Below are 20,845 nucleotides of genomic sequence, written 5' to 3'. Positions count from 1 at the left end.
GGAGAGGAGGCAGCAGGGGAGAGTCTGATTATTACAGATTATTATCTAACTGAACGAACTGGCCCCTTTGTGGGAGCATCTTACCTGCAGAGCTTCACTCATGCCTCTGCCGATGACCAGCAGGTCTATTCCCTTCTTCAGGATCTCCTCCAGATCAGCTGGTTGGACTCCTGGGTAATGCTGTGGAAAAGGAAATAACAGAGTGGAAAAGGAAATAACATTTTGAAAACTGCCATCACTGTTAGAGGAAACGTGACATTTAAAACACAAATCCATGGTGCTCAATACTACCTGTGAGCATGTTCAATGTTCTGATGTTGCCAGGCAACAACAAAATTCCAGCCAGGAGGTAGTGTTGGCCATAGAGATATAACAGTTATATAACAGTGTTATATCTCTATGGTGTTGGCTATCAGATTGCTTAGCAACCAAATTGAGTTCCAGGAAGTAAAAACAGAATCGCTGGAGGCTTAAAAACTTTTCAATCCCTTCAAAGTATTACTTTTTTACATACAAGGTGTTCCTGGTTCTGTCAGAACACATATTCCTGTGTAGATACTGTACTTTAACATTATGATTCTCCACTCACGTCAGTCCCAGTCTCTCTCCAGTCCCAGGCCCGGCTGCCTCCAGGCCAGACTTTACAGTCCTTGTAGCGGGAGGAGCATCCCTTCACCTTCATGTGGCCCCAGGAAAGAGAGGCGATCTCTGGTGAAGACATGGTCGAGTGACGCCACCTACTGGAAAGAGAGTAGGGACAGGCAGGTAAACAATGGCAATGTGCAGTAACTCAGTTTGTACAGCTTACTATACTGTACAGGGTTCCCATGGGAAATTTGTGGATTTGAGAAAGATAAGACTAAAAGGTCTTTAAAGTTTTTGAAAATTAATGGACGGCCTTCAAATTACTTGATTTTCTGTCAAAATATAGCTCCCAAGTTCATCAATATGCCTCAGCTCCTAGCATCAGCACTTCACATCCTGAGGAAAACCCTGTGATGGAGATTTGTGTTGATTCAGCAGCAGTTTGAAAATGAAGGATTTCACCAGGATTTCTTGACAAGATCATAAGTAATGAGGCCTACATGATGTCTAATTCTGAACAATGTCATGTCTTGCCCTATTTGATATCCAAGTTAGTGTGGGAACCTTGACTGCAGTCTGCCGTAGGAATGCGAATACACAAAACTATAAACGTACTAATGTCAACCCATATTACAATATCAACATCTCAATATTTCATAAAGGCATTCAACTTCAGAATACAGAAACATTCCTGCTAATCCACTTTATGCAGTTAGTCGTAGCAAAGGGTTATAAAGCAGATCTCCTGATCCTGTGCAAAACCAATTTAAATTAAAGCAGACTTTTAACAGAGATGTTTATAACTTACAGCAAAAGGAGTCAAGGGAAATGTTAGAATTTAACAGCTGCAAAGGCAATAAACTTCCACTGCCAGTGTTATTCATAGCCAACACTGGCAGGCTGGGAGTTATTTTTGTACTAGCTACAGACTGGCTGACAAGCTAACTTAGCTCTACCAGCAAATCAACTAAATGTGTCCAAGCAGGGCGCATTTTCTGTTTCATGGCTGCATTGAAGCAAAGCTGAAGAAGTTCAAAACTATTTAAGAAGGGGATATAATGTTGTTGCTAATATAACCTATAACATAAATTCATGAAGCAAAAGGTTCCTGCTTACCCTCTCTCGATGTCAACAGACTGGACACACCCCCAGAATTATTATTCTTTCTGTAATTAAAAGGGGAATACCACTCAGTTTAACATGAACACACACACTCAGCTGACCAGCTTTTGCGTTCTCAGCTACAGACTAAACTCCTTTCTTGATCTGATATAAACCCATAACAGAACAACTTTGAGAGAGTGACATGATAAACTGTAGTTAAACATTACTGTGGGTTGTTTGTTGTATGTGTTGCACTCATTGCAAGTCGTTCTGGATAAGAGCATCAGCTATATTTCAAAATATCCATGACAAGATATTCCTCACCGGCTGCAGGACTCACTTCCACTTGCTCAGCCCAGCTCCTCTGCCCGGAGACGGTGGGGACGGTGGGGGTGATGGCGGGGGCGATGATGGCGGGGGCGATGATGGCGGGGGCGATGGGGGTCTTCTCCCACTCCCACCTCTCCCTCTCCTCCTGCAGCTCCCTCACGACGATGTTGATGTCACATGGCTCGAGCGCGGGCTTCTCAGTCTGTGGCACATGGTGGTCTTTGCATGGCGGAGTGCAATTTTCAAGGCATATGATGGAGTGGCGTTGGAACACTGTCTGAATAGATGGTCCTCTGACCCACACAAGCTGCATTTCTTCGGTTGTGTGCAATCAATCATGCTGTGTCCCAGATTATCACAGTTCCTACATCTCAATTGTGTGCAACTGTCTGCCACATGCCCATATGTGCTGCATTTTCTACAGAATATAGGCTGTCCAGAATAGACAAGGTACCTCTGGTCAGCTCTGATGGTGAAAGCCGCCGGTGGGTGGATGTAACCGTCATTTCCATCAGCGTCTTCTTTTAGTTGCACTCGAAACTGCCGTTTACCGGTTCAAATCCCCAGGGTGTCCCGAATCTCCTTCATCCCCGGCAGCACTGTGGTGTATCTGCCCAGGAAATATCTTAGGGTCTCCTCGGTTATCCATGGGTTATACTTGTGTACAGTGACTATACGATGACCGTTCCGACACAAGGCTTCAACACTGAAATACTTCAAAGCGGTGTGAGCTAGCTTAACGGCTAGTCCTTTCACCTCCTCCTTCTTAGACACTGTAAAGAACGACACATCATAAAACCTCTCCGACGTATTCTGTTGTAGGCAGAAAACTGACACGCTCCTTCATCTGTTCCTCCACACTCATCCAAGAAAAACGCAGCGTATTCTTCAGTCCGGACACAGCCGACTGCTTAGTAGCCGATGTCACCGTCGCCACCTGGAGTGATCGCGCGAGACCTTCACTAAAACTTGATCTTAGACAAAACGCAGAGAAGCACCGGAGACTGAAGACACATCTCTTCAGGTTACACCTGGACCCCACTTGAAACATGTCAGTTGCCTGTCAGTCAGCCTGTGAGGGTCCAGTTCACCCACAGAACTTGCATTGGTGGTTCAGTGGTAGAATTCTCGCCTGCCACGCGGGAGGCCCGGGTTCGATTCCCGGCCAATGCAATAAACTTTTTCAATCTCCAGATGATCAAACCAGGAGTCGACTGGAGGATAGACTGGCGTCAGTGCTGCTACAGATGTCAAGGGAAACTGTCACATCTACAATACCTATAAGATGAGGTCTGAATACCAGAACCGTTTTCACACAACTGAATGCTGTTTCACATCTAATAACACTTTACAGTCAAGTCCACTATATCTTGTAGATTTCTGATAAACTCAATTCCATGTTTGGTAAAACATGGAATTGAGTGACTGTTCACCCTCTGATGATCACAGTTTACCACCGTACCATTTCCCACAGCTACACATCACACAGATCCAGTGCAAAACTGTTGCTGTCAGAAGTGGGATTCGAACCCACGCCTCCAGGGGAGACTGCGACCTGAACGCAGCGCCTTAGACCGCTCGGCCATCCTGACTTCACGTGCCTGACTATCAGACAGACTTAAAGACGAGATGAAATGAAAAATGCCTTTTTAACCCTTTTAGATCACATCCCCGGTCATACTGTGCACCTATTTAACAATATATGCCAAAAAAAAAAAAAAAAATCAATTTCATTGTATTCTTATATCAAAATTCAATCATGTTTTCTTCCTGTAAAACAAAATATGCTGTGTGCTTACGTAAGCATGCCCGTAACTAATTTCAACCAATAATATCATGGCATCCACCCATCAATCAATCTTCAACTTTTAGCGCACAGAGCTAAGAGGCTAAGATTCATTAGTTAGCTAGCTAGCAACAGCATGGTACTTCGGTGTGTCTTCGGGTGTTATGACACGCCCACTTTTCAACGTTCAAATCAAATTCCTCCCAACGTTATGTCCCGCCTGTCTTTCCTGTTTCACTCGGAAATACGTCACGATACGGAAGTTAGATACTCTCGAAATGCCGTTTCATCTCGACTTTAAAGGGGCAGTCAGTAACATTAATGAAGCCCACTGTCTAAGTAGTCTCAAATATAAAAATCACTGGACAATGTTAGGGAAATGTTAGAATTTAACAGCTGCAAAGGCAATAAACTTCCACTGCCAGTGTTATTCATAGCCAACACTGGCAGGCTGGGAGTTATTTTTGTACTAGCTACAGACTGGCTGACAAGCTAACTTAGCTCTACCAGCAAATCAACTAAATGTGTCCAAGCAGGGCGCATTTTCTGTTTCATGGCTGCATTGAAGCAAAGCTGAAGAAGTTAAAAACTATTTAAGAAGGGGATATGATGGTGTTGCTAATACTTAATATAACCTATAACATAAATGTATGAAGCAAAAGGTTCCTGCTTACCCTCTCTCGATGTCAACAGACTGGACACACCCCCAGAATTATTATTCTTTCTGTAATTAAAGGGGAATACCACTCAGTTTAACATGAACACAAACACTCAGCTGACCAGCTTTTGAGTTATCAGCTACAGACTAAACTCCTTTCTTGATCTGATATAAACCCATAACAGAACAACTTTGAGAGAGTGACATGATAAACTGTAGTTAAACATTACTGTGAGTTGTTTGTTGTATGTGTTGCACTCATTGCAAGTCGTTCTGGATAAGAGCATCAGCTATATTTCAAAATATCCATGACAAGATATTTAGCTTCCACCATAAAAAAGAAAACAAAATAATTGTGCCTAATTAGTGGGATATATTTTCGCAGGCACTGCTGCATAGTTTAGCTTAGTATATTTTGTTCAGTAGATTTGTCAGGAAAACAAGGGATGGAGATATTCTTGTCATGGACATTTTTGGAATATGGCTAATTGGGTACAATTGTTTTGTTCCCTTTTTTATGTCGCCGTGATATCCATCAGCGTCTTCTTTTAGTTGCACTCGAAACTGCCGTTTACCGGTTCAAATCCCCAGGGTGTCCCGAATCTCCTTCATCCCCGGCAGCACTGTGGTGTATCTGCCCAGGAAATATCTTAGGGTCTCCTCGGTTATCCATGGGTTATACATGTGTACAGTGACTATACGATGACCGTTCCGACACAAGGCTTCAACACTGAAATACTTCAAAGCGGTGTGAGCTAGCTTAACGGCTAGTCCTTTCACCTCCTCCTTCTTAGACACTATAAAGAACGACACATCATAAAACCTCTCCGTCGTATTCTGTTGTAGGCAGAAAACTGACACGCTCCTTCATTTGTTCCTCCACACTCATCCAAGAAACACGCAGCGTATTCTTCAGTCCGGACACAGCCGACTGCTTAGTAGCCGATGTCGCCGTCGCCACCTGGAGTGATCGTGTGAGACCTTCACTAAAACTTGATCTTAGCCAAAACGCAGAGAAGCGCCGGAGACTGAAGACACATCTCTTCAGGTTACACCTGGACCCCACTTGAAACATGTCAGTTGCCTGTCAGTCAGGCTGTGAGGGTCCAGTTCACCCACAGAACTTGCATTGGTGGTTCAGTGGTAGAATTCTCGCCTGCCACGCGGGAGGCCCGGGTTCGATTCCCGGCCAATGCAATAAACTTTTTCAATCTCCAGATGATCAAACCAGGAGTCGACTGGAGGATAGACTGGCGTCAGTGCTGCTACAGATGTCAAGGGAAACTGCCACATCTACAATACCTATAAGATGATGTCTGAATACCAGAACCGTTTTCACACAACTGAATGCTGTTTCACATCTAATAACACTCTACAGTCAAGTCCATTATATCTTGTAGATTTCTGATAAACTCAATTCCATGTTTTACCCATTGGTGACTGTTCACCCTCTGATGATCACAGTTTACCACCGTATCATTTCCCACAGCTACACATCACACAGATCCAGTGCAAAACTATTGCTGTCAGAAGTGGGATTCGAACCCACGCCTCCAGGGGAGACTGCGACCTGAACGCAGCGCCTTAGACCGCTCGGCCATCCTGACTTCATGTGCCTGACTATCAGACAGATTTAAAGGGGCAGTCACTAACATTAATGAAGCCCACTGTCTAAGTAGTCTCAAATATAAAAATCACCCGACAATGTTAGGGAAATGTTACAATTTAACAGCTGCAAAGGCAATAAACTTCCACTACCAGTGTTATTCATAGCCAACACTGGCAGGCTGGGAGTTATTTTTGTACTAGCTACAGACTGGCTGACAAGCTAACTTAGCTCTACCAGCAAATCAACTAAATGTGTCCAAGCAGGGCGCATTTTCTGTTTCATGGCTGCATTGAAGCAAAGCTGAAGAAGTTAAAAACTATTTAAGAAGGGGACATGATGGTGTTGCTAATACTTAATTATCCTATAACATAAATTCATGAAGCAAAAGGTTCCTGCTTACCCTCTCTCGATGCCAACAGACTGGACACACCCCCAGATTTATTATTCTTTCTGTAATTAAGGGGGAATACCACTCAGTTTAACATGAACACACACAAACACTCAGCTGACCAGCTTTTGCGTTATCAGCTACAGACTAAACTCCTTTCTTGATCTGATATAAACCCATAACAGAACAACTTGGAGAGTATGACATGATAAACTGTAGTTAAACATTACTGTGGGTTGTTTGTTGTATGTGTTGCACTCATTGCAAGTCGTTCTGCATAAGAGCATCAACTATATTTCAAAATATCCATGACAAGATATTCCTCACCGGCTGCAGGACTCACTTCCACTTGCTCAGCCCAGCTCCTCTGCCCGGAGACGGTGGGGACGGTGGGGGTGATGGCAGGGGCGATCATCGAAACTGCCGTTTACCGGTTCAAATCCCCAGGGCGTCCAGAATCTCCTTCATCCCCAGCAGCACTGTGGTGTATCTGCCCAGGAAATATCTTAGGGTCTTCTCGGTTATCCACGGGTTATACACGTGTACAGTGACTATACGATGACCGTTCCGACACAAGGCTTCAACACTGAAATACTTCAAAGCGGTGTGAGCTAGCTTAACGGCTAGTCCTTTCACCTCCTCCTTCTTAGACACTGTAAAGAACGACACATCATAAAACCTCTCCGACGTATTCTGTTGTAGGCAGAAAACTGACACGCTCCTTCATCTGTTCCTCCACACTCATCCAAGAAACACGCAGCGTATTCTTCAGTCCGGACACAGCCGACTGCTTAGTAGCCGATGTCGCCGTCGCCACCTGGAGTGATCGTGTGAGACCTTCACTTAAACTTGATCTTAGCCAAAACGTAGAGAAGCATCGGAGACTGAAGACACATCTCTTCAGGTTACACCTGGACCCCACTTGAAACATGTCAGTTGCCTGTCAGTCAGCCTGTGAGGGTCCAGTTCACCCACAGAACTTGCATTGGTGGTTCAGTGGTAGAATTCTCGCCTGCCACGCGGGAGGCCCGGGTTCGATTCCCGGCCAATGCAATAAACTTTTTCAATCTCCAGATGATCAAACCAGGAGTCGACTGGAGGATAGACTGGCGTCAGTGCTGCTACAGATGTCAAGGGAAACTGTCACATCTACAATACCTATAAGATGAGGTCTGAATACCAGAACCGTTTTCACACAACTGAATGCTGTTTCACATCTAATAACACTCTACAGTCAAGTCCACTATATCTTGTAGATTTCTGATGAACTCAATTCCATGTTTTACCCATTGGTGACTGTTCACCCTCTGATGATCACAGTTTACCACCGTATCATTTCCCACAGCTACACATCACACAGATCCAGTGCAAAACTGTTGCTGTCAGAAGTGGGATTCGAACCCACGCCTCCAGGGGAGACTGCGACCTGAACGCAGCGCCTTAGACCGCTCGGCCATCCTGACTTCATGTGCCTGACTATCAGACAGACTTAAAGCGGCAGTCAGTAACATTAATGAAGCCCACTGTCTAAGTAGTCTCAAACTGAAAAAGAAAAACGCAGCGTATTCTTCAGTCCAGACACAGCCGACTTAGTAGTAGTGCTTAGTAGCCGATGTCGCCGTCGTGATCGCGTGAGACCTTCACTTAAAGTTTAGCCAAAACGCCGAGAAGCACCGGAGACTGAAGACACATCTCTTGAGGTTACACCTGGACCCCACTTGAAACATGTCAGTTGCCTGTCAGTCAGCCTGTGAGGGTCCATTTCACCCACAGAACTTGCATTGGTGGTTCAGTGGTAGAATTCTCGCCTGCCACGCGGGAGGCCCGGGTTCGATTCCCGGCCAATGCAACAAACTTTTTCAAACTCCAAATTATCAAACCAGCAGCTGACTGGAGGATAGACTGGCGTCAGTGCTGCTACAGATGTCAAGGGACACTATCACTTCTACAATACCTATAAGATGAGGTCTGAATACCAGAACCGTTTCACATTAACTGAATGCTGTTTCACATCTAATTTCACTCTACAGTCAAGCCTATCATATCTTGTTGATTTCTGATAAACTCAATTCCATGTTTTACCCATTGGTGACTGTACACCCTCTGATGATCACAGTTCACCACCAATTCATTATATTATCTATTTCCTTTTTTTTAAATGGTGGATATCTTATTTTGGAACAAAACTCTTCAAATGTTTCCCCACACAAATCTGTATTACAAATCAACTCTGAAAATATTTGTGAAAATGATGTGATTGAATATGAATCCAGTCTGTCATGGGGGGGGGGGGGACAGTTGCTTCCAGAACTACTTGCAAAGTTTTCTTTGAACAGTTTATCAGGGGAGAGCGCGAACGCAGTCCCCCACTACCAGAAATTATGCAGTCGAGATTCCCACATTTGGGGAATTCGCAGGGGTCAGCACAACCGGAGTGCAATGGCTGAGCCTCGCCCTGGGTGAACCACCTTCATGATCATGGTGTCTCCCCTGCCAGGTAAGTATGAGTTGTACACATCAGACTGAGGGGAGTCACTCACACACACACCGCTCTGGATGATGGTGCTGATAATGTATAAAAACAAATCCACTAATCCAGAGTCTATGACATTTGCTCAACCTCATTTTGTTCCCCTGCTGTTAAAAGGATTACAAAAAGCATGCTATTTCTCTTGAGAAGGTTACATTGTGTTTATGTTTTCCCATGATGCAATGCTGCACGGTCATACAAAACCCAAAACAACTTTAACATATTTCATCTACACTAACTCTGAAAAATGAGCAACAGCCAAACAGCAAATTCATACAAGTTCAAACTAAAGCATGCCAGAAATGAGAGGTTGTTTGATCCACATAAAATGGAGAAAGAAAAAAAAAAACAGTGTACACAGAGCGCATGGTCCTTTTGTCTGGCTCAAAAGCTTCTTCTTGTTTTTCCACTGGTGGTGGCATCTAACATCCCCCACTACTGCCACCTACTGCTTCGGAGTGTAAACTAGTTGATATCTACACCAGAGGTTCTCAACCTTTCTGGCTTGCGACCCTTAAAATGAAGCCATGCCTACTCAGCCTTCTGTCACAGGCTGCACATGCAAAGTGGTGAACAGTTCAACCAAAGAATGGTTTTCCCTTTTCAGGTCGTTTCATCTGATTATCAAAGAAGGCAGAGAGGCTGAAAACTATTCAGTATTTCACAAGAAGCAAAAATTAGACAGAAATCAGAAAAAAAACCTATACACGATAACGTATTATCAATGTGTATAACACATGTTGTTTTTGTGTGATAACTACATAATTTTCTCATATCTCAAGATAAAGTAATGGGCATAGAGTAATTATGTTGTTTTCTCTGTAAAACTTAATTTGGTTTTCCCGAGATAATGAATTAATTTATATTATTCTTCGAGATTTCCAACTGCAGTGCATTACACTTGACCTGCTGACTGACTGAAGACGCCCTGAACACTAACAGGTAGGCCGACTTCAACATTTGTTTTGAATAATATGCTTTCCTTTAGAATGCAAGTTCCAAGCAGAAAATTGTCATTACCCTGAAAAAACAATGTTTGTTATCCCGAGATAATGACAAAATTCTCATGTTTCCCTCAGAGATCTCGAGATAATTTCTCATTATCTCAGGAAAACAAAATGTATTATCTCGAGATAATGACATAGCCTAAATAACTCAATATGTCGAGAAAACAAAGAAAATGTACTTGTTACCATGGGAAAACGCCATGAATAAACCACTGATAAAGATTTTGGCCTGGGAAACCCCAACTGAGAATTTTTTTGTTTTGTCTGGAGGTGGGGAACATGAAGTCTCAGTATAGTCCAGAATAGTCATTCCTATACACTCTCTAATACTCTTCTAGTGAATGAAATAACAGTGACATTTAACTCTTCATTTTGCTCAGTGTCTTGCTCTCGAGATTACGCACGCCTCTACCGGGAATACTCCTCTCAAATGTCCGCTCACTGTGCAACAAAATGGACGAATTGCGTCTTCTTATCAGGACACACAGAGACTTTTCTCTCTCTTCTGGTCTGTGTTTTACGGAATCGTGGCTGTGTGATTCTACACCGGACTCCGCCGTACAACTACCCGGCTTCCAGCTCCTATGCGCGGACCGCGACCCGAAGCTTTCACACAAAACAAAAGGTGGAGGGATTTGTTTCTATATAAACCAAGGCTGGTGCAACAATGTGAAAGTGATTTCACAAACTTGTTCTCCTGACCTGGAATCTTTTTTCATCACCTGCAGACCGTTTTATTCTCCCCGTGAATTCACTTCCTTTATACTGGCTGGTGTTTACATCCCCCCGCAAGCCAATGTGCAAGAGGCTCAACGCCAACTCACCGGACAAATATTGGGAGTGGAGAGAGGGAACCCGTACTCCCCAGTTATTGTCCTCGGGGACTTTAACAAGGGCAACTTAACCCACGAACTCCCCAAATATAAACAGCTAATTAAATGCCCGACCAGGGAGGAGAAGACTCTGGATCATTGTTATAGCACTATCAGCAGAGCTTATCGCGCAGTCCCCCGCGTGGCTCTGGGACTATCTGACCACGCTCTTATTCATCTGATATCGACATATAGGCAGAAACGAAAACTTTCTAAACCTGTTGTGCGGAGAACTAAGAATTGGGGCAACAGAGAAGCAGTGGAGGAACTTTGTTACTGCCTGGATAACACAGACTGGAACATTTTCAGGACTGCTTCCAACAGCCTGGACGAATACACAGAGGCTGTGACATCATACATCAGCTTCTGTGAAGACAGCTGTATTCCAACACGCACCAGGGTGAGTTATAACAATGACAAACCCTGGTTCACAGCAAGACTCAAGACAGCTGCGTATGGAGAAGGAGAGGGCTTTCAAGAGTGGAGACAGGGATTGGTTTAGACTGGCTAGATACACGTTTGGCAAGGCGATTAAGGAGGCCAAACGACAGTACTCTAAGAAGCTGGAACAACAAGTCTCCGCCAACGACTCCTCGTCAGTCTGGAAGGGACTACGGGAGATCACAGACTATAAAACCAAATCCCCACACTCTATGAATGACCTCAGACTTGCAAATGACCTGAATTAATTCTACTGTAGATTCGACAGACAATGGAACAGTCCTGACTCTGACCCTCACACCCAGTCCCCCTCAACAGCTTCTACACCTCTTCCTTCCAGCCAGGACAGAGACACCCCGCCCCTCCAGACCCAGACACCCCCAGACAGCCCCCGCCCCCTAGTCCCATCACACCTCTCTCCATCCTGGAGAGAGACAATATCAAGCTCTTCAAAAGACAGAACCCCCGCAAGGCAGCTGGACCGGACGCTGTCTCACCCCCCACACTGAAGCACTGTGCAGACCAGCTGGCTCCAGTGTTCACGGACATCTTTAACACCTCACTGGACGAATGCATGGTACCTGCCTGCTTCAAAACATCGACCATCATCCCCGTTCCCAAAAAGCCGAGGATCACAGGCCTTAATGACTACAGACCAGTAGCCCTGACCTCTGTGGTAATGAAGACCTTCGAGCGCCTCGTGCTGGCCCACCTCAAGGCCATCACCGACCCCCTCCTCGACCCACTGCAGTTTGCCTACAGGGCCAACAGGTCTGTAGACAACGCAGTCAACATGGGACTCCACTTCATCCTCCAGCACCTAGACTCCCCCGGCACCTACGCCAGGATCCTGTTTGTGGACTTCAGCTCCGCATTCAATACCATCGCCCCAGCTCTTCTCCAGGACAAACTATCCCAGCTGAACGTGCCTGAGCCCACCTGCAGGTGGATCACTGACTTCCTGACAGACAGGAAGCAGTACGTGCGGATGGGCAAGCTTGTCTCTAAGCCCCGGACCATCAGCACTAGAGCCCCACAAGACTGTGTGCTCTCTTCTCTACTCTTCTCCCTCTACACCAACAACTGCACCTCTAGCCACCCTTCTGTAAAACTCCTGAAGTTTGCGGATGACACAACCCTCATTGGATTAATCACCAACGGGGATGAGTCCGCCTACAGGAAGGAAGTTGACCACCTGGCTTCCTGGTGCAGCCAGAACAACCTGGAGCTGAATGCTCTGAAAACTGTAGAGATGGTTGCAGACTTCAGGAGGAGCCCAGCCCCAACCGCCCCCCTCACCATGTGTGACTCCCCAGTTAACACTGTGGAGTCATTCAGATTCCTGGGAACCATAATCTCCCAGGACCTCAGGTGGGAGGAGAACATCACTGCCACCACCAAGAAGGCCCAACAGAGGATGTTCTTCCTGCGGCAGGTGAAGAAACTCAAAATGCCGCAGAAAACGATGGTCCAGTTCTACACGGCCATCACTGAGTCCATCCTCACCTCATCGATCACCGTCTGGTACGCTGCCTCCACCGCCAAGGACAGAGGCAGACTGCAGCGGATCATCCGGTCAGCTGAGAAGATCATCGGCTGCAACCTGCCGTCTCTACTGGACCTGTACCACTCCAGGACCAGGAAGAGAGAGGGAAAGATCATCGCTGATCCTTCCCATCCCGGTCACCACCTCTTCCAAAGACTTCCATCCGGCTCCGGTCTATCAAGACCAAAACCTCACGGCACCTGAACAGTTTCTTCCCCATGGCAGTGGGGCTCACAAACAAGCCCCCTGCCTCTCACTGACTCTCTGCCTCTCACTGACCCAAATGACATTGCACACATACACACACACACACACACACACAAATGCACTGTTGTTCCTGCAACACCAAAGCTGACTCCTAACTTCAATACTAATCCGTAATGTGCTTAACTATCATGTCAGCACTCAGTATGGGAGAGTTTTTTTTTTTTTTATTTAAAAGTAAGGAGTCAAGATTAAGGGGCATTTAAGGAGATTTTGATGGGATGTCCTCCATTAATAATATATATAAGGGAGAGTGGGTATCTATTTTCTTTTTTTTAAATGGTGGATATCTTATTTTGGAACAAAACTCTTCAAATGTTTCCCCACACAAATCTGTATTACAAATGAACTCTGAAAACATTTGTGAAAATGATGTGATTAAATATGAATCCAGTCTGTCATGGGGGAAAAAAAGAAGAATTGCTTCCAGAACTACTTGCAAAGTTTTCTTTGAACAGTTGATCAGGGGAGAGCGCGAACGCAGTCCCCCACTACCAGAAATTATGCAGTCGAGATTCCCACATTTGGGGAATTCGCAGGGAACGAGTCTACGGTAGTGCAAACTACTGTAGACAGTTACGCGTTCTGATTGGTCTAAGTCACTGTAGACTTTGACTGTAGACTCCCTATTGGATCGTAGGATTCGACTGTAGACTACCAATCACATGTCTCGACTGTAGACACTGTAGACTACCAATCACATGTCTCGACTGTAGACACTGTAGACTACCAATCACACGTCGACGATATGCAAATCTGAATTTAGCTAGCTAGCAGCAAAACTACAGCAAAACTCCGGAGTCACAGGTAGTACCCCAGTCTTTGACGTTTCCTAAAATTGTGTTATGTAGCATCCCCTATTGTTAAATAACAGTAAAGATAAAACCAGTTTTTTTTTTAAATGGGCATTTATACCCATAATCGCCAGCGGATAAAATTGACCCACTATAGAATATGGTTATTTTCGCGAAATTAATTTCGCGCGTTTAAAGTCAATATGGACAAAAGAAAGAGATTCATGGATGCCACACAGACATTAAAACATTGCCTTAATACAGTAAAATAATGCAGAGGCTAACGTTACATGCACCGGTAAATTTGGCGGTTTTAGGTAACGTTATAGCTAACGTTACAACGACGTTGCCTTGTTATTAATCTCTATATGTAGGCCTACTTCTGCACCTTGACCACCCGAATTTCCCTATCTGGGATAATAAAGTTTACCTTGACCTATAACGTTACGTTACCATACCAAATCTTGAACTCCAAATCTATTTTGCATCCAAAAACAACCCATCACTCATTAATAAATAGACTCTTATTCAATGTTTCAGAGGTCAGGGAGACTGTATTTTTTAGATTTTACACCATTCGGTTTTTTTTTAATCATTTTTCCCTGCTGTCAAAAAACTGCCATGGCCTATATTATCCAAGACAGGAGAATATAACAACTACAATGATTTCTCTCAGTGTGTTTTTTGCCTCCAATGTTATCTGTAAGGCAGCGCTGCCTCCCAGGCTATGGCTATGGCAGGGGTATATGAAACATGGTATAGGGGTATATGGAATATGGTATAGGGGTATATGGAATATGGAAGTCTTATTATTCCAAGGAATAGAGTTCCATAGTGTCCTCTTCATCCTCTGTATGGAGAATTTGAGCTCCTACCCTCCTGAAGGAGATTTAGACTACCAAAGGCCAGGTATAACAGGTTGAATAATTCTTTTGTTCCTCAGGCCACCAAACTGTTAAATGCTCATGATGACCCAGCTGATGATTAGTTTCCCATTTAACTACTGGGGGCTGATGATGGTTTTAGCGATGGCTAAACATACTCTAGGTTTCCTGTTGTCACTTGATGTATTCATGTATTTTATCATATTTTTTGTACCTGAGTCCGTGTGCCTATGTCTCTGTGTGTTCTAGGTTTTATCTGGCTGCAAGACAAATTTCCCCTCGGGGACAGACAAAGTTGAAGTTGATATTCCATAATCCATAATAAGAGTTCCATATTCCTGATGTTTTACTGGCAACTTTTGGGGCAAAAGATTTCAACTGATTTTGAGTGTAAAGACGGCATGCACACTCTTGGAGTTTTGCCATAAGCAAAAACCTAAAACTTAGGCAAAGGGAAGAAAAGTTGAAAAGTGGATAAAATGTCAGATGCATGGGAAAGAGTCAGTCTTGTAGGCCAAGGAGTTATGAGAACTCTCCCTCAGAGTTCTCTTCATCTTCATCTGAGGAGCTGTAATCAGGGTTTAGCAGTTGTCACCCTGCTCTGACACTTCCTCCTCTTCCTCGCTGTGTGCTAAAAGTGTATCAATTACCTGTTGTACACTAATGTTCATTGTTATATTAGTAATTAATATATTATTATAATATAATAATAATAATATTGTTGTTGTTGTTGTTGTTGCTGCTGTTGTTGTGTCGTTACTGTATCTAAGTGTATTTCAGTAGCTACAACTTAAGATGGCGACCCCAGTAATCCGCGTCGTCAAGCCAGATGTCCCTGCAAATCGCCAACAGGCCGTACTGATGGCGACCAAAGAGGCCCGTTACTATCGGGATAAAAGGATGGTCTTCCCCAAACCTCCACAGGAGCTGCTCAACCAGGCCACTGCCCTGGCCCACGCAGAGAAGCTCCTTCGAGCAGAGGGTATCCCCGCGCCGTCGCGTCAGCTGTGCCTGGGAAAGCTGGTGGTGCCATTTGGCCAGTATGAGGATGCACCATTTCACTGGCTTGTGGCAAACGATGTGGGCTACATGAAGTAGTAAGCATATTATATTTAATACCATTGTAGGCTATGCATTTTAAATACCATTTTGATGGCATGCTTAAAATAAATCACCTGTATATCTGTTTGCACAAAACTATGGCTATTATCGGTGTTTATTATTCATCTTTGCAAAGTTTCTTTACTCATTATCACAATTGCAGTGATATTAATGATGACGGTACTAAGTTGATGTATATGATTCCAGCGTGCTTGACAAGCACAGATCAGAGGTGACAAACCCACATAGAAAGGGAGAGCTTGTGAACCAGTGGGTGAAAGACTACCTCACAGAATATGCAGAGAGCTTCCCACAAGTCTCCAGTCTCCTTGAAGCCAACATCGACAGGTGTATCTACGGTCAGAGAGGGTTTGAGGATCACACCTTTCAGGAGATGTGGGAACTCTACAGCCAGTACCACACCCAAAAGGACAGGCCAGAGCAGTTCAGTGATGAGCAGAGGGAGATAATAAAGAAGGCAAACAGTTCTGTGAGGAGGTGGTTGAACACACCAGTGACCCACATCACAAGCGTGCAGATGAAGAGGTTCAGGAAATATATTCATGACAAGGATCAAGTAAATATTGATTTGATTATTTATTTGTTATGAAACAGGAAGAGCTGAAATGAAAATTGTTCAAATTACTGATATTTTAAGCACTGCGGCTAAAAGTGTTTGTTTGCTTTTGGTAATTAAAAACTGGTACGTCATAAAATCTAGATAGTTACATTACATTTTTTGTCCAGCAACCGCAGGCAAGCACCTCCAAGTGTGATCCTTCATCATGGCCAGGTGATGACAGTGAACTGTTAGCTGCAAGCCAGGCTGTGGAAGGTAAGTGAGATACTTAGTGAGTTAATAGACATCAAACTGTTTTTAAAAAAAATAATTCATAATACAAAACTACTTTGTTTGGTAAATTCTTAGACTCGCTCAAGTCCCACGAGTCCCCATTTATGGGCGAGACTAGCAGTCAGTCTCTGGATTCCCAGTCCCAGGGTTCCCGGCCCACAGACAAGACCAAGCAGCCTGAGGCCGCTGTCCGGCCAAAACAGCCCGAGGCCGCTGTCCGGCCAAAACAGCCCGAGGCCGCTGTCCGGCCTAAACAGCCCGAGGCCGCTGTCCGGCCTAAACAGCCCGAGGCCGCTGTCCGGCCTAAACAGCCCGAGGCCGCTGTCCGGCCTAAACAGCCCGAGGCTGCTGTCCGGCCCAAGCAGCATGTGTCCACTAGCCAGCCCACAGAGTCCCCGTCCACAACCAAGGGTCATGATTATCCCGTGGAATCACCTCTGAGTGACTCCCCTGTAAGTGATATTCACATTATATGCAAACAATGTAAATGAGAACAATTTGTTTTACATGTTTTTTAAATTGGTTTTATGTTTTAACATTACTTTGTACACAATAATAACCAAATGTTTTGTATGTGTTATGTGTTTTGCAGGTGGAGCTAGAGGGTTGGGTGCGTCCGTGGGAAAACCCCAATGGCATCCCATCTGCCGACATTTCCTGGCTCAAAGAGGACACAGAAAGAGGGCTGTTCACCCCCGTTCAAATCTACAAGGACAACACTGGTCTGTTCAAGAGGCGACGGGTGATGAAATCAGACCGCATGTGGTTTTACCCACCAGAACCTCCCGGCTATGTCAGGGGTGCTCTGCCAACTCCACAGCTCTTTTTTCGGAGCCGCGTCTTTGTGTGGCGCCCTGTTGGAGTGTGGAGGTACTCCCTGAAGTGTCCTCGAGGTGACGAGTGTGTGGGTAGAGGACGGAATGTGCACCTCTACAAGTCTGGCTACCACCACCGGGTATAACTCACTTCACCTGTGTTAGAGTTATTACATTACAGTTGAATATTTATTACTATGTATGTAAACATCATATGCTGCTATTGGCCTTTATTTGATTTGATTTTTTCCCCACAGGTACGTCACATCTGTGATGTATCCGGTTGGTATGCCATGCTGACGGAGGTCCTGTGCTGTGGACAGTGCCTCAAGGCAGCCAGGAGCGGAGAAGGTGGCACAATGGGTCGGTGGCTTGCGTGGGATCCCGCTATATTATCACAACTTAGCGAGGCTCATCAAGCTATGTTCCCTGCCATCCTCACCAGCAAGTGAGTATACTGAACATAATGTGTGCATTTAACAAACTTGAAAGTAGCCACTCAAATCAACCTCAACATATTGATTGTGACTCTACTTACAGGCGTGGTGTGGATAGGAATGTTGTGCGCCTTCTGAGGGACCGGACCGAAGGGAACACTATGGTCAAGGTGTGGCGGCAGATACAGGAGAATCACGTTGAGGAGTACCTTCAACGTAAGGACCTGTACACCACACTCCTCATGACTGTAGCGGAACCCGGAGGGATTGTCTCTGCATTCAGACACACATTCCAGGCTCCACCTCCTCCAAGAGAGCTTCCCTCTGCGCGGCTCTTGCGCCACGCCTTCCTGCTGGCAGAGGCCAACAATGTGCAGGATTACCGGAGCCAGATCCTCTCCACTTTTGGCACTGTGCTGAAAATGGATTCCACCAAGAAAGTATGTAAATCAAAACATAATGCCATACTGTATGGTGCAAAACATATTGCAGTATTGTTTTGTTTTTATTCAGTTTTAAATTGAACAAATTTTCACACTGTTGTAAAATGATTAAGAAAAATCACATATGAATAGAATCTAACAGAGGTTATCACATTATGCAAACTTGACATATTTTTTAGGTGGTGAAGAAGCTGTCCGGGGAGGGTCAAGGCTCAGCTGAGTGGTTCACCAGCATCGGAAACGAGCACTCCCAAATAGTTTCATTTGTGCTGACCTGTGAGGAGTCCACTAAGAAGCTGGAACCGATGTGCCGTGGAGTCATGGAAAGGTTCCGGCTGGCCAATCAACCTGTCCCCAAAATCTTGTATGTGGACCGTGGGTGTTGCCGTGCGCAGGGCCCAACAGCGTTGGAGACTTTGTTCCAGCCTTGGGTGGACAATGGGATGGTTGTGCGTCTGGACATCTTCCACTGGATCCACCGGTTTGACGCAGCCATACGCACAGATTCTCACTCCAAGTACGCTGTGTTCAAGTCTGCTCTAGCTGGGGCAGTGCTGGCCTACAACCGCACAGACCTGGAGCTGCTCATCAAGGCCGTCAGAGCCAAGGACCTGGCAACGCTGAAGTCTGTCTCAGATGAGGATGTTGTCCGCCACTACATTTCCAGGGAGCAGCTGAAACACCATGTGCGGAGGGTCCCACTCGGGGCTCAGGAAACATTCCGGCTCATCCACCAGGCCATCGAGGAGCTGAAAGGTCCCGCTGGGCTGGACGAGAGTGGAGTGAGCCTCTTCAAAACACCTGGTATAAAAGACCTCATACAAAAAAGTTATTACAACATCGATACGGATAGTGTAGCGTACAAAGTGAACCTAACACACTGTATGTATGTATGTATGTATGTGTATTTACAGAGGCCATTGATGAGATGTGGGCAGGCCAGCAGCGACACCTGGAGTGCATCCAGGATCCACCAGACATGAACATGTATAGGGTGGCACGTACCACAACCATCAACAATGTGGACGTGCCCTACTACAAATGCCTGCGTGGAAGCAACAGCCTGGAAGGATTCCACAAAGCTCTGCCGCACATGATTCCAGGTACACAAGTGTAGTCTGTATACTTGTAACAGATTAAACATGTGACCCTGTCATTATTCTAATACCTTTTATTGTGATGTTGCTGGGAAAAATTGTGAATGTGTGCCGTAAAGTTACTGGTGTAAATTTAAATGATCTTTGCCACCTGCACCAAGTCAGAGCCTCGCAGAAAGCTCAGGTCATCTTATTGGACTCCCAGCACCCTTTAATATAATAATAATAATAATAATAATAATAAACTTTATTTGTATAGCACCTTTCATACAAGAAATGCAGCTCAAAGTGCTTTACAACAAAGAAATTACATGCCCCAAGTGCTTCACATAAAACTTGATAATAATAGTAAAAATAAGATAAAGATGAGAATAGAATACATAGAATGCATCTTCACATGAAAATAGACATAGAATGAGCATAAACAAACAGGGATAGAATGCCATAATTAATGGAAAATAAGATGGAAAATAAAACCCACTGAATAATAATAATAAAAAAGTAAAAAAATAGAGTACATAGAATGCATAAAATCAAGTAAAATACAACATTTTAAAAGAAGTGCATCAGTGCATAAGTGTGAAGCAAAGTGCAAAAAAGAGTTTCAGGCCTGTATCAGGAAAGTCATAGCTAGTTAAAGGCTAAAGTGAAGAGATAAGTTTTTAGCGTTCTTTTAAAAATATTTAGCGAGCTGGCTTCCCTGATATCTAAAGGTAATGTGTTCCATAGCTTTGGGGTGTAATTGACAAAGGCTGCATCCCCGATTTTCTTTCGGCTGTTGCTGGGAACCTCCAATAAACCAGCAGCAGATGATCGCAGTGTTCTTTACACAGTGAGTTTAATTTGCTCCCCTCAAGGCGGAGGTTTTACCACCCTAGAGGTGACACACATTGGTTTTTTAAACAAATTGGGACTGTGACTATCTGTGGATGTGATACGGTGCCCCCCATCTTTCTTTCATTCTTGCTGCCTCTTCTGATGGTTCTGGTGACAAGTGACAAACGACAACAGTGATGTTGGCGCTAACTGTGTACTTGTGTTTATGTGTGTATGTATGTCTATATTGTATGTATATATTGTATGGATACCATTTCTACTACTGCTGTTTGCAAGCCAAATTGCCTCTCGGGGACATTAAAACTCTACTCTACTCTACTCAGGTCCCCACTGTGCAGCACGGCCCTATCAGGTTTACCTGATAAGTGGCATTGCACGGTGGAACTCAGACAGGAGCTCGGATGCCGTGTTTGGTGGCAAAGGACGGCACCACAGGACCTACTCGGCGCCGCTGATTGACCGCC

The 20,845-nt window shown here is 44.7% G+C and overlaps 1 protein-coding gene and 8 non-coding genes across 10 annotated transcripts in view; 4 read left to right on the top strand and 5 right to left on the bottom strand.

Moving 5' to 3' along the window:
- LOC139916884 (mth938 domain-containing protein) overlaps positions 1–1,463 on the bottom strand; it is a 144,958-nt gene extending 143,495 nt beyond the window's left edge. For both annotated transcript variants that reach the window (XR_013504925.1, XM_071905902.2), the window contains exons 1-3: positions 1,394–1,463; positions 590–740; positions 85–180 (exon numbers count right to left, since the gene is read on the bottom strand). Coding sequence is in view for 1 of the 2 variants with exons in the window: in XM_071905902.2 (XP_071762003.1) it covers positions 85–180; positions 590–721 (228 nt within the window). In the remaining variant the exon portion in view is untranslated. The remainder of the gene's footprint in view (positions 1–84; positions 181–589; positions 741–1,393) is intronic.
- Positions 1,464–3,121: 1,658 nt separating this feature from the next.
- On the top strand, positions 3,122–3,192 carry trnag-gcc (transfer RNA glycine (anticodon GCC)). Its single transcript has one exon. It is a non-coding gene; the product is annotated as a tRNA-Gly (tRNA).
- Positions 3,193–3,528: 336 nt separating this feature from the next.
- trnal-cag (transfer RNA leucine (anticodon CAG)) lies at positions 3,529–3,611 on the bottom strand. Its single transcript has one exon. It is a non-coding gene; the product is annotated as a tRNA-Leu (tRNA).
- A 1,978-nt stretch (positions 3,612–5,589) lies between these two features.
- Positions 5,590–5,660, top strand: trnag-gcc (transfer RNA glycine (anticodon GCC)). Its single transcript has one exon. It is a non-coding gene; the product is annotated as a tRNA-Gly (tRNA).
- Positions 5,661–5,987: 327 nt separating this feature from the next.
- trnal-cag (transfer RNA leucine (anticodon CAG)) lies at positions 5,988–6,070 on the bottom strand. Its single transcript has one exon. It is a non-coding gene; the product is annotated as a tRNA-Leu (tRNA).
- Positions 6,071–7,442: 1,372 nt separating this feature from the next.
- Positions 7,443–7,513, top strand: trnag-gcc (transfer RNA glycine (anticodon GCC)). Its single transcript has one exon. It is a non-coding gene; the product is annotated as a tRNA-Gly (tRNA).
- A 327-nt stretch (positions 7,514–7,840) lies between these two features.
- On the bottom strand, positions 7,841–7,923 carry trnal-cag (transfer RNA leucine (anticodon CAG)). The gene has a single exon. It is a non-coding gene; the product is annotated as a tRNA-Leu (tRNA).
- A 315-nt stretch (positions 7,924–8,238) lies between these two features.
- Positions 8,239–8,309, top strand: trnag-gcc (transfer RNA glycine (anticodon GCC)). The gene has a single exon. It is a non-coding gene; the product is annotated as a tRNA-Gly (tRNA).
- A 492-nt stretch (positions 8,310–8,801) lies between these two features.
- On the bottom strand, positions 8,802–8,965 carry LOC139916888 (U1 spliceosomal RNA). Its single transcript, XR_011784881.1, has one exon. It is a non-coding gene; the product is annotated as a U1 spliceosomal RNA (small nuclear RNA).
- Positions 8,966–20,845: the final 11,880 nt, after the last annotated feature.

This window comes from Centroberyx gerrardi, chromosome 6, assembly GCF_048128805.1.
Source record: "Centroberyx gerrardi isolate f3 chromosome 6, fCenGer3.hap1.cur.20231027, whole genome shotgun sequence".
Lineage (NCBI taxonomy): Eukaryota > Metazoa > Chordata > Actinopteri > Beryciformes > Berycidae > Centroberyx > Centroberyx gerrardi.
This window is presented reverse-complemented; position numbering and strand designations above follow the sequence as displayed.